The sequence below is a fragment of the Erpetoichthys calabaricus genome, chromosome 6, assembly GCF_900747795.2.
Source record: "Erpetoichthys calabaricus chromosome 6, fErpCal1.3, whole genome shotgun sequence".
Taxonomy (NCBI): domain Eukaryota; kingdom Metazoa; phylum Chordata; class Cladistia; order Polypteriformes; family Polypteridae; genus Erpetoichthys; species Erpetoichthys calabaricus.
The window spans coordinates 129,116,558-129,128,842 of record NC_041399.2 but is presented as its reverse complement, the minus strand read 5'-3'; the positions used below and the strand labels follow the sequence as shown (position 1 = coordinate 129,128,842).

The 12,285-nt window shown below is 39.8% G+C and overlaps 1 protein-coding gene across 1 annotated transcript in view; it reads right to left on the bottom strand.

Annotated features, from left to right (window-relative positions):
* cul1b (cullin 1b) overlaps positions 1 to 12,285 on the bottom strand; it is a 257,439-nt gene that overhangs the window by 117,243 nt on the left and 127,911 nt on the right. The window contains exons 10-11 of the mRNA XM_051928891.1: positions 9,476 to 9,583; positions 9,282 to 9,388 (exon numbers count right to left, since the gene is read on the bottom strand). Coding sequence (XP_051784851.1) covers positions 9,282 to 9,388; positions 9,476 to 9,583 — 215 coding nt within the window. The remainder of the gene's footprint in view (positions 1 to 9,281; positions 9,389 to 9,475; positions 9,584 to 12,285) is intronic.

The following is a 12,285-nucleotide window of genomic DNA, read 5'->3' as shown; positions in this document are numbered from 1 at the left end:
TTTGATTTTGCTGGTGAATATATTACATTAAACAGGCGTCGAAGATTGGAAGATAAGTGTCGGCCTTTAATAAATCCAGATTGAGCCTGTGATCTTACCGAAGGCAGCACTTTCTCCATCCTTCTAGCTATGATTTTTGAGAGTATCTTAACATCATTATTCAGAAGTGAAATTGGTCTGTATGATGCACATTGTAACAAGTCGTCCTGCGGTGGGTTGGCACCCTGCCCGGGATTGGTTCCTGCCTTATGCCCTGTGTTGGCTGGGATTGGCTCCAGCAGACCCCCATGACAGTGTTCGGATTCAGCGGGTTGGAAAATGGATGGATGGATGTAACAAGTCCTTGTTTTGTTTAGGAAAGACGGTGATTAATGGTTGACAAAAGGTTTGAGGTAGAATTTGATTGTCTCTAGCTTCTGGAAATGTTGCCAATAACAGGGGAGCTAGCTGAGTGGAGAATCTCTTATAAAATTCTACACGGTAGCCATCAGGGCCTGCTGATTTCCCGCCTTGAAGTGACATTATAGCATCTAGTAATTCTGATAGCGTCAGAGGTTTATCCAGTTCCTCAGCACTAAAAGTATCTATTAGTGGTATCTGTAATGTATCCAGAAATGCATTAAATTGTTTGTTGTCTTCTTTAAACTCAGTAGAATATAAGGTTTTATAGTAGTCTCTAAATGTGTGCATTATATTTTTATGGTCAATGATTTCATCTCCATTCGTGTTGGTGATTACTGGGATTGCACTGCGAACTTCTTGCTTGTGGATTTGTTCAGTTAAAAGCTTATTAGCTTTCTCTCCATGTTCATAGTAATGATGTCTTGATTTATAAATTAGTTGTTCAGTTTCTTTAGTTGTCAAGATGTTGAGTTCTTTATTCAGAGCCTCACTTGGACGCCTGGCTTGTTCTTCATCTATTCTAGTAATTTCGCTCCTTAGCTCTGACACTTTCTTGGTTTCTGATTTATTTCTGTGGGAAAGATAAGAAATAATCTGCCCTCTTAAGAAGGCCTTTAGAGTTTCTCAGAGTGTTCCTGCAGAAACCTCTGAGGGTGTGTTTGTCTCTAGGAAGAAACTGATTTGTTTGGATATAAATTCTGTACAGTTCTCGTCTGCTAATAGAAGTGGGTTAAGATGCCATCTGCGAGGGGCATAATGATTTTAGCTCCAAGACCAGAGGTGCATGGTCGGAGATAACAATTTTGTCATATTTGCCAGATTTAATCGTAGGCAAAAAATTATTATTGATAAAGAAATAATTCTTGAGTAGCTATGATGCACTGGTGAGTAGAACGAATATGTTCTTGAGTTTGGGTTTAGAAACCTTCAGGGGTCTGATAAGTTGTGGTCAGTTACAAACTGTGTAATTGCCTTTGCAGTGTTAGATGTCATCCCTGTGACAGGAGTCCTATCTAAGAGCGGATTTAAAACACAATTAAAGTCCCCTGCCATTATAATCTTATGAGTGTTGACATTGGGAATGGATGCAAATAGATTTTGCATGAATTCCTTATCATCGACATTGGGTGCATAAACATTTATCAAAATCGTTTTACAGTTAAATAAGTTGCCCTTGACCATCACATATCTCCCTTCAGGATCCGATACTACATCTGATGCTACAAATGAGACTGTTCTATGTATGAGAATTCCCACACCTCTAGTTTTCTTTGTAAAGCTAGAATGGAACATTTGGCCAGTCCAGTCTTTGCAGCCGGAACTGATCCTTGCTTAGTAAGTGGGTCTCCTGTAAAAATACTATTTTAGCGTTTAAGCCTATTAGGTGAGAGCATACTTTCTTTCTCTTTAATTCGTGATTCAGGCCTTTAACATTCCAGCTCACAAAGTTAACTGTCCCATCATGGAGATATTGATTCTGAATTTTTTATGTTATTTTATAGTCTTAACTGGTAGTGAGGCAGTTTTAGTCTTAAATTCCAATTTCCCCACAAGTTATTGCCATACAGCCTATTGTTGCATTGATAGTTATAAGGATTAAAAGGATACATTAGATATAGCCTGCTCTCTTTCTCTCCCCCCCCATATCCCCCCCCCCCCATTTTGCCTCCCCATGTGAGGCTACACCCCACTTCACAATGTCCCGGTCCTCTGACATACCGAGAGACAGAGCACGTCCAAAACAACACAAGCCCCCTTCAACCAAACCTATCCCCAAAAGCCCCCCCAACCCCACCCCCCCAGCGGCGTTTGAAAGTTGAAAAGTAGAGATATCTATTGCAGCTAAAGTCTAAATACTATCTGCCAAAAATATAATCATTAACAGACTAAGCTTAAAATATAATCTTCAGCAATCTTAAGATATTCAGATAATAAAATAATGAACCCTGGGAATGGTGTTAAAAAGTGGTCTAGGATAAGCGTAGTAAATCCTAATGCTCTAATAGCAATAACTATAAACCAAGGGTATGATGTTAAACAGTCTCCTTTAGGGTAGTAAAAGAAAAAGAAAAAAAACCTACTTTAATTACTTCCACACACACGTCTTTCCGTAACAGCTGTTTAATGTTGTAGAAGGCTGCACGTTTAGCAGCAGTAGAAGGTGAGAAGTCAGGGAAAATACGAATGAGATTATTTTCAAATATAATCTCTTGCTTGTGTCTGAGAAGTGCCATCACATCAAGCTTATATCGTAATCGCTCAAAGCGAACAATAAAAGACCTAGGTTTAAAGGTATTTGATCAGCTTATGCGATAAGCTGCTGCTATCTCAGTATCTGATTTAAAGTCATCTCCAATTATTTTAGAGAGTAATTCTACTGCAAACTTCACTGGGTTTGTACTTTCACGTTTCTCAGGTAGACCTTCGATTCTAATATTATTCCTTCTGCACCCATCTTCCAGGGCCGCAAATCTGTCTCCGAGTTTTTTTGCATTCGGAATTCGCAGCTGTAGCTTTTTCATCAGCGTTAGATGCCAATTGTTCTACTGTTTCAATTCGAGCCGTGAATGCCAAGTTTTTTCAGTTTAGACCTATTTTCTTCAATGTGTTCCTCTAATTTTGCCACTATGCCTTTAAAGGTTACGTCAAAACGATTAAATAGACACATTTTCAGGTCTTTATTATCCTGATGCAGCTCCTGTTGCAGTTTCTCGTTTATCTTAAGTGAGTCACTTCTTTCTTTACATTTCTCTGAATGTCTTCCTTAAGCTCATTTACGGTCGTAGCCAATGTGATCATTTCCTTCGGTTCGGACACATCATTTCGGCTTTCATGCTTCGCGGGTGGAACTGCAGCCCCTTTTACAGCCCATGCTTCGGGCTCGCGAGGAGTAGATGAGAGCACACACTGCATGGCCTTTTCTAGTTTCAAGTGATCTTCTGAAATCGGCAATCCATCGTGACCTGAATCACTTGCACCCTCGCTCCTATTTTCGCTCTCGACTGGAGACGATGCAGTGGAACGGGGAAGTCTGCGCATTCATCTGCCTGTTCCAGGTCAGTTTCCGAGAGGCCATACCTCGCACTTCGGCTTGATGCCTGTTTAGACTTTGATGTAGCTTTAAGTTTCCTTTCCAGTTCTTTTTGACCTCCCTTCTTGTTACTCATGTTTATATACTGTAGTGGAAGCTCCTCGGGTCGGGTAAATACAGGATACCTCAAAATAATAAGAAATACTTGAGAAAATAAAGCCGCTGCTAATGGAGCTCCGCTTCAGACGTCCATCTCCTGTAATGGACGAGACCAACTCCCCAATTGATGACTTTCAAGGGGATTGAATACTTTTGCACAACAGTGTACATCCTGTGCCCGAGTACTGGTTTTAGTTAAGTACTTTGTTGAGTACAGTGTCATGCATGCGTGTCAGAGGATCACACTCCAAGTTCTTCCCAGGTATGTGATACCACCCTGGGCCGAGATGAGGCTCTAACTCCAACTGTCTTGTCCTTTTTCTCTTGTACATTACCAAGAAACTGCCCAGTAAGGGCAACGGACTCTGCACTTTCTGGTCCTTGCGCTATAAATACATGACTGCCTGGAAGGAGGCATCACTTCTGCCCAGTAAGTAAACAAGGACAGCCAAGTTGGCACTCCAAAAATTCTCTCTCACAACCTCAACAGTTATGCATCGACTTACCACTCCATTTAGGACTGGCCATATGTCAAATTGGCCATATATCAGTCAGAAAGTGTACAGGTCATTGCAACTTAACTATTGTCTGGTGTGGGATACTGGTACACATACTTCAACTGCCTGTACAAAGTACCACAAACCAATCTTCGAGTCATAATGTCTGTACGCCAGACCCATGTAAGTCAGTGTTTCTCAATAACTGGGTCACACTGCTAGTGGATCACAGGTTGCCTTAGTTGGTTCGCAAGTGGGGCACCTAAGCCACAGTTTCTCATTTACTGGGTTGCGACCCGGGTTGACGCAGTTGATTTGTAAGTGGGTCACCTAAGTGATTGGTAGCGCTGTGTGATATGCTTCCCTGTTTTTAAGTGAGTTCATTTTACCAAGATGGACCCCCAATCACACTCATTTCATGAAGGGGGTGGTTTCAGTTGTTGCTAATGGGTCGTCAATACAGTGAAGAAAAAAAAAAGGTAAAACTGAGTCATTGGACCAAAAAGTTTGAGGAACACCAGTATAAGGAAGGTGATGCAGGCCGAATGAATCAAAATTACCCATGCTAAGCAGAGCCAATTGAACCAAATCTTAGAGGACCCATCAAGGGTCAGAAAACATATGAGATGAGATCCTGTGCAATTATAACAACAACAAATTGATTTATTACTGCAGTTGGTTTTGCCAATTTCTAGAATACTATTATCCTTCTGTTTTCCTATGGCTCTTGGATGCAAGTATGAATCGCTTCAACTTGGTCAGCCATTAATTGGCACAGGACTGAAATTAAATTTTGATACATTTTTCTGGAGTTTCAAAACTGTATCCCTAATCAGTAATTGAAAAAACAAAATCAGTAGCTTGCTAGGCAAATATGTTTTCATAATAAATGAATTAAAAGAATTAGAATAGAAAATCCTAAAATTAATAAACCATTTTCAATTTTGCAAATGTAAAAATAATAAAAACAATAATAAAACACATCTTACATTTAATGCTTGGAAATACAAAAAAAAAAAACAAAAAACACCATATTTAATAAATGCTTTGGTATATAAAACAGAAATCTTACAGTTAGTTATATACATAGCAGAAAAAAAAAATCTGACCCAGTTCATTCATAGCAATGTGCTACTGAAAATGTTGTCATTTGGTATTAGATTTATTTTTAAAACCTGTTCTTTATTGTTTTCTATATTAGCTTTTTCCATCACATAATACATCTTCCCCAATATACACACAGATATGAAAGGAAAAGTAGCTAAACAAAACAATTAACGAGAATGATAAAACTAGAGACAGAAAAAAAAATTTCACATAATTATATAGTTCATCTATATATATAATTCTCTAAGCCGGCGCCAGAGCGGGCAAGACACCCATGAAAGCACGCATGAAGGAGCCACGCCCACACCCATGAAAGCACGCAGGAAGGAGCCACGCCCACCAACTCTAAGACCATTGGATACGACGAAAACTCGCAGAGCCACGCCCACCAACTCGGACGCGACGCCATCATTTCTGTTTGTCTGTGCTACAGTCCACATGCAGCTCTGAGCCACGTTGACTTTTCGGTTACGACGCACGACCGCGTGCAACATCGAAAACTGTTTTACACGCTACATACAGCAATTCGCATCCGCGACAAACATGCGTCTTCTTAGATGGTCCTGCAGGAACACGGAAAACGTTTCCCTGCCCACCAACACTCCTTATTTCCCGGCCCGCATCCACCCTCGCTCTCTAGGCATTCCCACTGCCTGCTCATGTGCCCGGACGCAACAACTCACCGACCACCCCATAAGTCGCTTTCGTCTGTGCTAGGACTCCACATTCACCTCTGAGCCACACTGACTTTTCATTATTCTTTTCGGTTATAACGCACGGACCACCATCGCAAACTGTTTTACACGCCATGGTCTTAGAGTTAGTGGGCGGGTCTCCGTGAGTTGCTCTTGCGAGCGGGCACATGACCAGGCGGTGTGTATGCTTTGAGAACGAGGGTGGACGCGGCAGGACCATGTAAGAAGAGGCATGTTTGTCGCGGATGTGAATTGCTGAATGCAGCGTCTAAAACAGCTTGCGAGGGGTATCCCATGGGATCCTTAAAACAATCCTTTAAAACTGATGTTAAAACACAATGAAGGAAGCAGTCTTTAAAAACCAATAAGCCCTGTGCCTCTGTTTCATTAGCGTCTCACCTGCTTCACCAATGCAGGCCCTGCAACAGTCGAGACGCTCTCTCAGCAGCTGACCTTCTCTGTGCCTGACTCCATTATAAGCTGCAACAAAATTATGAAAGTACAGGCGCATTTGTTTCACACAAGCTGTGTGTGTGGGTGGGTTGGTGTGTGTTAGTTAACACTAGAATTACCAGAGCCTACGAAAAAACTCGTATATCCGGCCCACCTTAAATCGCTTCTTAAAACCTTTCTCACCTCTCCGCCAGCGTCTTTTGTCATCTAAATGTACTGATAAAGACAAGCTGCCAGCAGCCGGCTATTCCATCCCCCCAACGACTTAGAACGTAAACAGGCTTTTCCCAGCTCTTGCCTTGATTGATTACCTGGGAGTGAAGTGGAGTTTTAGAGTAGAAATAATAAGATTGTTATTTGAAACACACGCATTTCATATGTGTTGCATTTCTACAGTAATCTGTGTAAACACATTGTTAAAACAGAAACGTGTTATATATTCTAGTAGCAATTGACAAAATGTAGGCATAAACTATATAATGTATGAAGCCTGAAGTCCAAATATCAAAGAAACACTTTCACAAAAGGTACAAAAAAAAGCCACCGCCAAAAAAACCCGCCTTAGTGTGACACATTGACATGACTTAACTATCACAGCTTCTGCTTCATGCTTTTTTACTTAAGAGTCAGAACAGGAGCTTTTTCAGCTTATTCAGCTTCTGATCTGACTCAAACAGCGCCAGTATAACTTCACACCCAACCTGACGCTGTTCGTTTTCAAATAATATTGCATTACTTCGACGATGTTTTCTGATTGGTACTATTCGCGTCATAAAATGATTTCTTCAAAACGTCACATATATTTGTCTCTTTCTTTTTTTAAAATGTGCGTTGTAGCACTCAGCAACTGGCCACCTGCATGTTCTTGCGCACACTAAATCAGACAGCGCTATATGCAATCATCAGATTCAAATGTTAACAGTTATATAGCACAGAATGGAAATCAGCAGTTCTTAGCATTCCACCTACTGTAACTTGCTTTCTTTTTTCTTCGGTTATAGTCTTGAATAAAAGTGCACTTGTTTTGTTATACTTTTACATCAACATATAGCGCTGAAGTTACTGCTCTTTACTATGCTTTCCTCTGCATGTCCTGGAGTACAAAAGAAACAGCATACGGCAACACGTGGGGACTGGCAATACTGGGGGAAAAAAACACGCGGCCGTATGTATCGTGATACACTGCAGAACTATAGCACGTCTTTATGTAAAAACAGCAGTGTCAGGTGGGGGGCGGTAGGGATGGATCCTGAACGCGACTGAGACAATGAAAAGTGAATTTTAAAAAACTAAAGCTAACCTTTACAAATATCATAAATTACACCAGCTGTTACAGACTGAAATCAAATGTATCTTTTTATTCTAAAATAGTGAAAATAAGAACACTTTTCAAATGGGAGTTGTGCAGGATCGAACTCATGACCTTCTGATTCCCAGTCAGCGACTGATACTGTTGCGCCACAGAAGCTGTGATAGTTAAGTCATGTCAATGTCTCACACTAAGGCGGGTTTTTTTTGGCGGTGGCTTTTTTTTGTACCTTTTGTGAAAGTGTTTCTTTGATATTTGGACTTCAGGCTTCATACATTATATAGTTTATGCCTACATTTTGTCAATTGCTACTAGAATATATAACACGTTTCTGTTTTAACAATGTGTTTACACAGATTACTGTAGAAATGCAACACATATGAAATGCGTGTGTTTCAAATAACAATCTTATTATTTCTACTCTAAAACTCCACTTCACTCCCAGGTAATCAATCAAGGCAAGAGCTGGGAAAAGCCTGTTTACGTTCTAAGTCGTTGGGGGGATGGAATAGCCGGCTGCTGGCAGCTTGTCTTTATCAGTACATTTAGATGACAAAAGACGCTGGCGGAGAGGTGAGAAAGGTTTTAAGAAGCGATTTAAGGTGGGCCGGATATACGAGTTTTTTCGTAGGCTCTGGTAATTCTAGTGTTAATTAGTTACTCGAAGGATTTCAAGATTTAATATGCACAAGCAGTAACACTGCACTGCAAAAGCAGCCCAAACCAGAAAAGACGGCTGGCAAAAAGTGGCCGACAAATTAAACGCATGTGCATTGTACTTACTGAAAGCAGCATTACGGATTTTGCAAATGTTCATTTTTTTCCCTCTGCTTAAAAAACATTTTAAAAGCGCCGTGATTATGCGGCGTATAGTACGCCGCGGGTTGGTATGCAGCGTGTAAAACAGTTTGTTTGGCGCAGATAATTTGCCTTTTACTATTACACGAAGACAATTTCCTGTTAATACTTCATTACACTGATATAGCGGTGTTCTCAGTATTCAAAACGCTATCCACACAGGGAGGAACCGGGAAGCAAAACCACAATCTTCCACTGTCTCCTTACTGTAAAGCAGCAGCACTACTACAGTGCCACAAGGCAGTTAAAGAATACACCGGGCTCGATTTTGTTTTCACTTCTGTTTACAGAGATCGGGTCGTAGATAGCATTGTTGCAATGTTACTTTTCTTGGTGGCTTATTACATTACGGATGTTTCACATGTTCATTTTTTCCCCTGTGCTTAAACAACATTAAAAAAGTGTTTCTCAACTGTGACTCCGGAACATCTCAGTACGCAAGCTATATTAAGCGTCAACAACAAAGACTCGCTACACCTTAATCTGCAAGTACTGACACTTATCCCTACCGACGAAGTAACTTTCACCAGCGTGGCCTTCTTTGTCACAGACGATCCCACTTTCAGTCACGGACAATTATATGTTGCTCTCTCCAGAGGTCTATCTTTTCATTCACTCACAGTGGTATTCACAAACCCACCCCATTTGGACAACTGTGTCGTTCAGGAAGTGTTCACCCATCAATACATAATTATGCGGCGTATGCTACGCCGCGGGTTGGCTAGTTTGAATATAAAACTAAACTGATGCCCAATACCAAGATGCCTTACCTTTTTTTCAAGAGAGAGTCACAGTATCTTGCTAAAAGCTCTGGAGATTTACTTGATGACTGAGCCATTTTTGTTACTGCGTTATTGTTGATGAATCTACCACAAGCCTGCAATGCAAATGGACACACTGGGGATCATAATTAAAATCCAATTGACAAGTTGTAATGCCAAAGTCATTTTTTTGTAAAACTCACCTTATCAAGAGCAGCTACAAAGCCAGCATCATTATTAAAAGCAGACATTACTAGGGCATTATATTTTTTATGAACATCCAAAATGGTCTGTACATACATCTTGGGATCCTTTAAAAATAAAAAGGCAAACAGAATTGAACTATTTTAACATTTACAAAAACATAAAATGGCAATAATAATGTCTATGATTTTCTTTGGTAGGAATCATTAAGTATGACATAGTATGCTCTGCTGTTATAGATAAAAAGCAAAACTAAGCACATTCTTCCCAAACCCCTAGACAAAGCAGCATTAAAAATAAATTTTGCATAGCAGTGCATTTTCAAGTTAAATCTAAAGTTTAAATTTGTCATACGTCATAAAATTCCTGGTTGCATGTCTTCCACAGAGTAGTGGCAGTAAAAAAAAATACCAACAACAGGGGGAAAAACTAAAAATATACCACACACTAACTGCGACATTGCAATTTTTCTATCATGAAAATGTCAGATTAGAAATAATTGTTCAGAGTTTCAGTGGTTTGAAATAAAAACATCAGAAAGAGCAGCTTGTTTAGTGTAGGACGAATTGTAAGGTAAATTTTTTGTAGGACGCATTGTAGGGTAAAATTACAGAACTGGTCTGAACAATTTTACAAGGGACTCTACACATACTATTTTATATACTGGTAGGTTTCAAGCTACAGTGATATCAACTTGCATCAATCATGCAATCAGAACAAGCAACTAAAACCCAAATATATTTATTTTCAGCTGAATGTCAAACAATTTTAATCTAGCAACTTCTGTTTTTTTAACTTACAAATGAAGTAAACAATTTTTGATGAAGATGAAAACACATGAGACATGACTAATAAAGCTGATAGTACAGTGAAAGCATAGTACAGTTCAGGATGTATGTTATCACTATTTTCAATTATTTTGTGCTTCTGAGCACTTATCATTGCATGTAACTGATGGTGCACATAGCCACACACTCAGTCAAACAATCTCAGTCACAAGTAAATAACTTGTTCGACAGCTGTCTGTTTATCTGAATAGCAGAACCCAAAGATTATAACTCCTATATCAATGGTCCAGCTTTGCAGGCTCAGAGGGAGTAGCTGCTGGGACCAGTCTCTCAAAGTATTTAATCACAATGGAAGTCTGTACCATGACGCTAGTGTCATTAATATGGTCTACTACAGTTGTATTGACAAAGCCACAATTGTCTTTTTAAAGAAAGTGGTGATCACAGATTATCTCAGTGAGATATTCAAGACATGATAATGAGACCTAACTGATTGTTACAGGTATTTAAATGATGTATCAGAACTCAGATAAAAGAGAATAACACTTATGGTCAAGATAATAAAGACACATATGAAATTAGCATATAAAAAATATCAGTTCATTCTTAGAACTTATTATTCCAGCCTCTCTGAACAGGTTTAAAAGCCACTGTATTTTGGCCAACTGTCCCAAATGATCCTTTGTCCTAATTTATTCTGTTATCATTTCAGGTATGCAGATTGAATGTGATGCTGTACTAATCCAGATCATGCTGAAAATGGGTAGTAAAGTACAGAGGTGGGTAGTAACGAGTTACATTTACTCCGTTACATTTACTTGAGTAACTTTTTAAAAAAATTGTACTTTTAAGAGTAGTTTTACTGCACCATACTTTACTTTTACTTGAGTACATTTGTGAAGAAGAAATGCTACTCTTACTCCGCTACATTGGGCAACACTCCTATCATTACTTTTTTCCATTAGATACGCTATATTTTTGCCAAAGAAAAGCCACCAGTGGATCTACTGCATGACTGTTTCACCAATCAGACGTAGCAATAATAATCACAAGACTCCGTTTCACAAATCAGACGTAGCCATGCAGTCACATGACCACTCCTCACAGACCGCGAATAGGGAAAGAAAGAATACAAGTGGATCCTTGGTTTGCGAGCATAATTCGTTCCGGAAATGTGCTCGCAATCCAAAGCACTCGTATATCAAAGCGAATTTCCCCCATAAGAAATAATGGAAACTCAGATGATTCATTCCACAACCCAAAACTATTCATATAAAAATGATTAATACAAAATATAAAGTAAAAATACATAAAACATATTAACCTGCACTTTACCTTTGAAAAGAATCATGGCTCTTGTGGGATTTCACCCTAATGGGACGACACGCGGAAGAGCGTCCCGAAGCAACTGCAGGTACCCAGTGCTGTAGCAGTTCACCGTAAAAGCGAATCCGAAAATATTGCGGTCATGCTATAAGCACCTGCCGTTGATGGGTGATACAAGGAACATTATAAATGCACGGGGCACTGTATTATTTGGCCACTAACCTGGGCATGACCCTGCCTGACTGCTGTGTCTGTGTATAGGAGAGTATTAGATCCCGCTACAATAAATAACTGCGCTGTTCCTGTTTCAAGCTGGATAAAGATGGTGTTGCTAAAGTTTTGAGACTCAGCTTCGTGTTTTGGGGTGCAAGATGGGGACTCGCACGTCACAGCACACACACGTGGTCACAATGCTTAAGTAAACAATATACGCTCGTACAGATGTTGACTATATGAGTAAGGCACGTCGACTGACGATTGCGCACAATCCCAAGTAGAGAGAGAAGAACCATCAGCTCAGTTGTGATCACGTGACACTCGGCAGACAAAGCATATACGGACTACTCGTATTGCAAGACCTCGCTCATTTATCAAGTCAATATTTATTCAAAATTTTAGCTTGTCTTGCAAAACACTCGCAAACCAAGTTACTCGCAATCCAAGGTTCCACTTGTACATGAAAAATGACAGCCAAC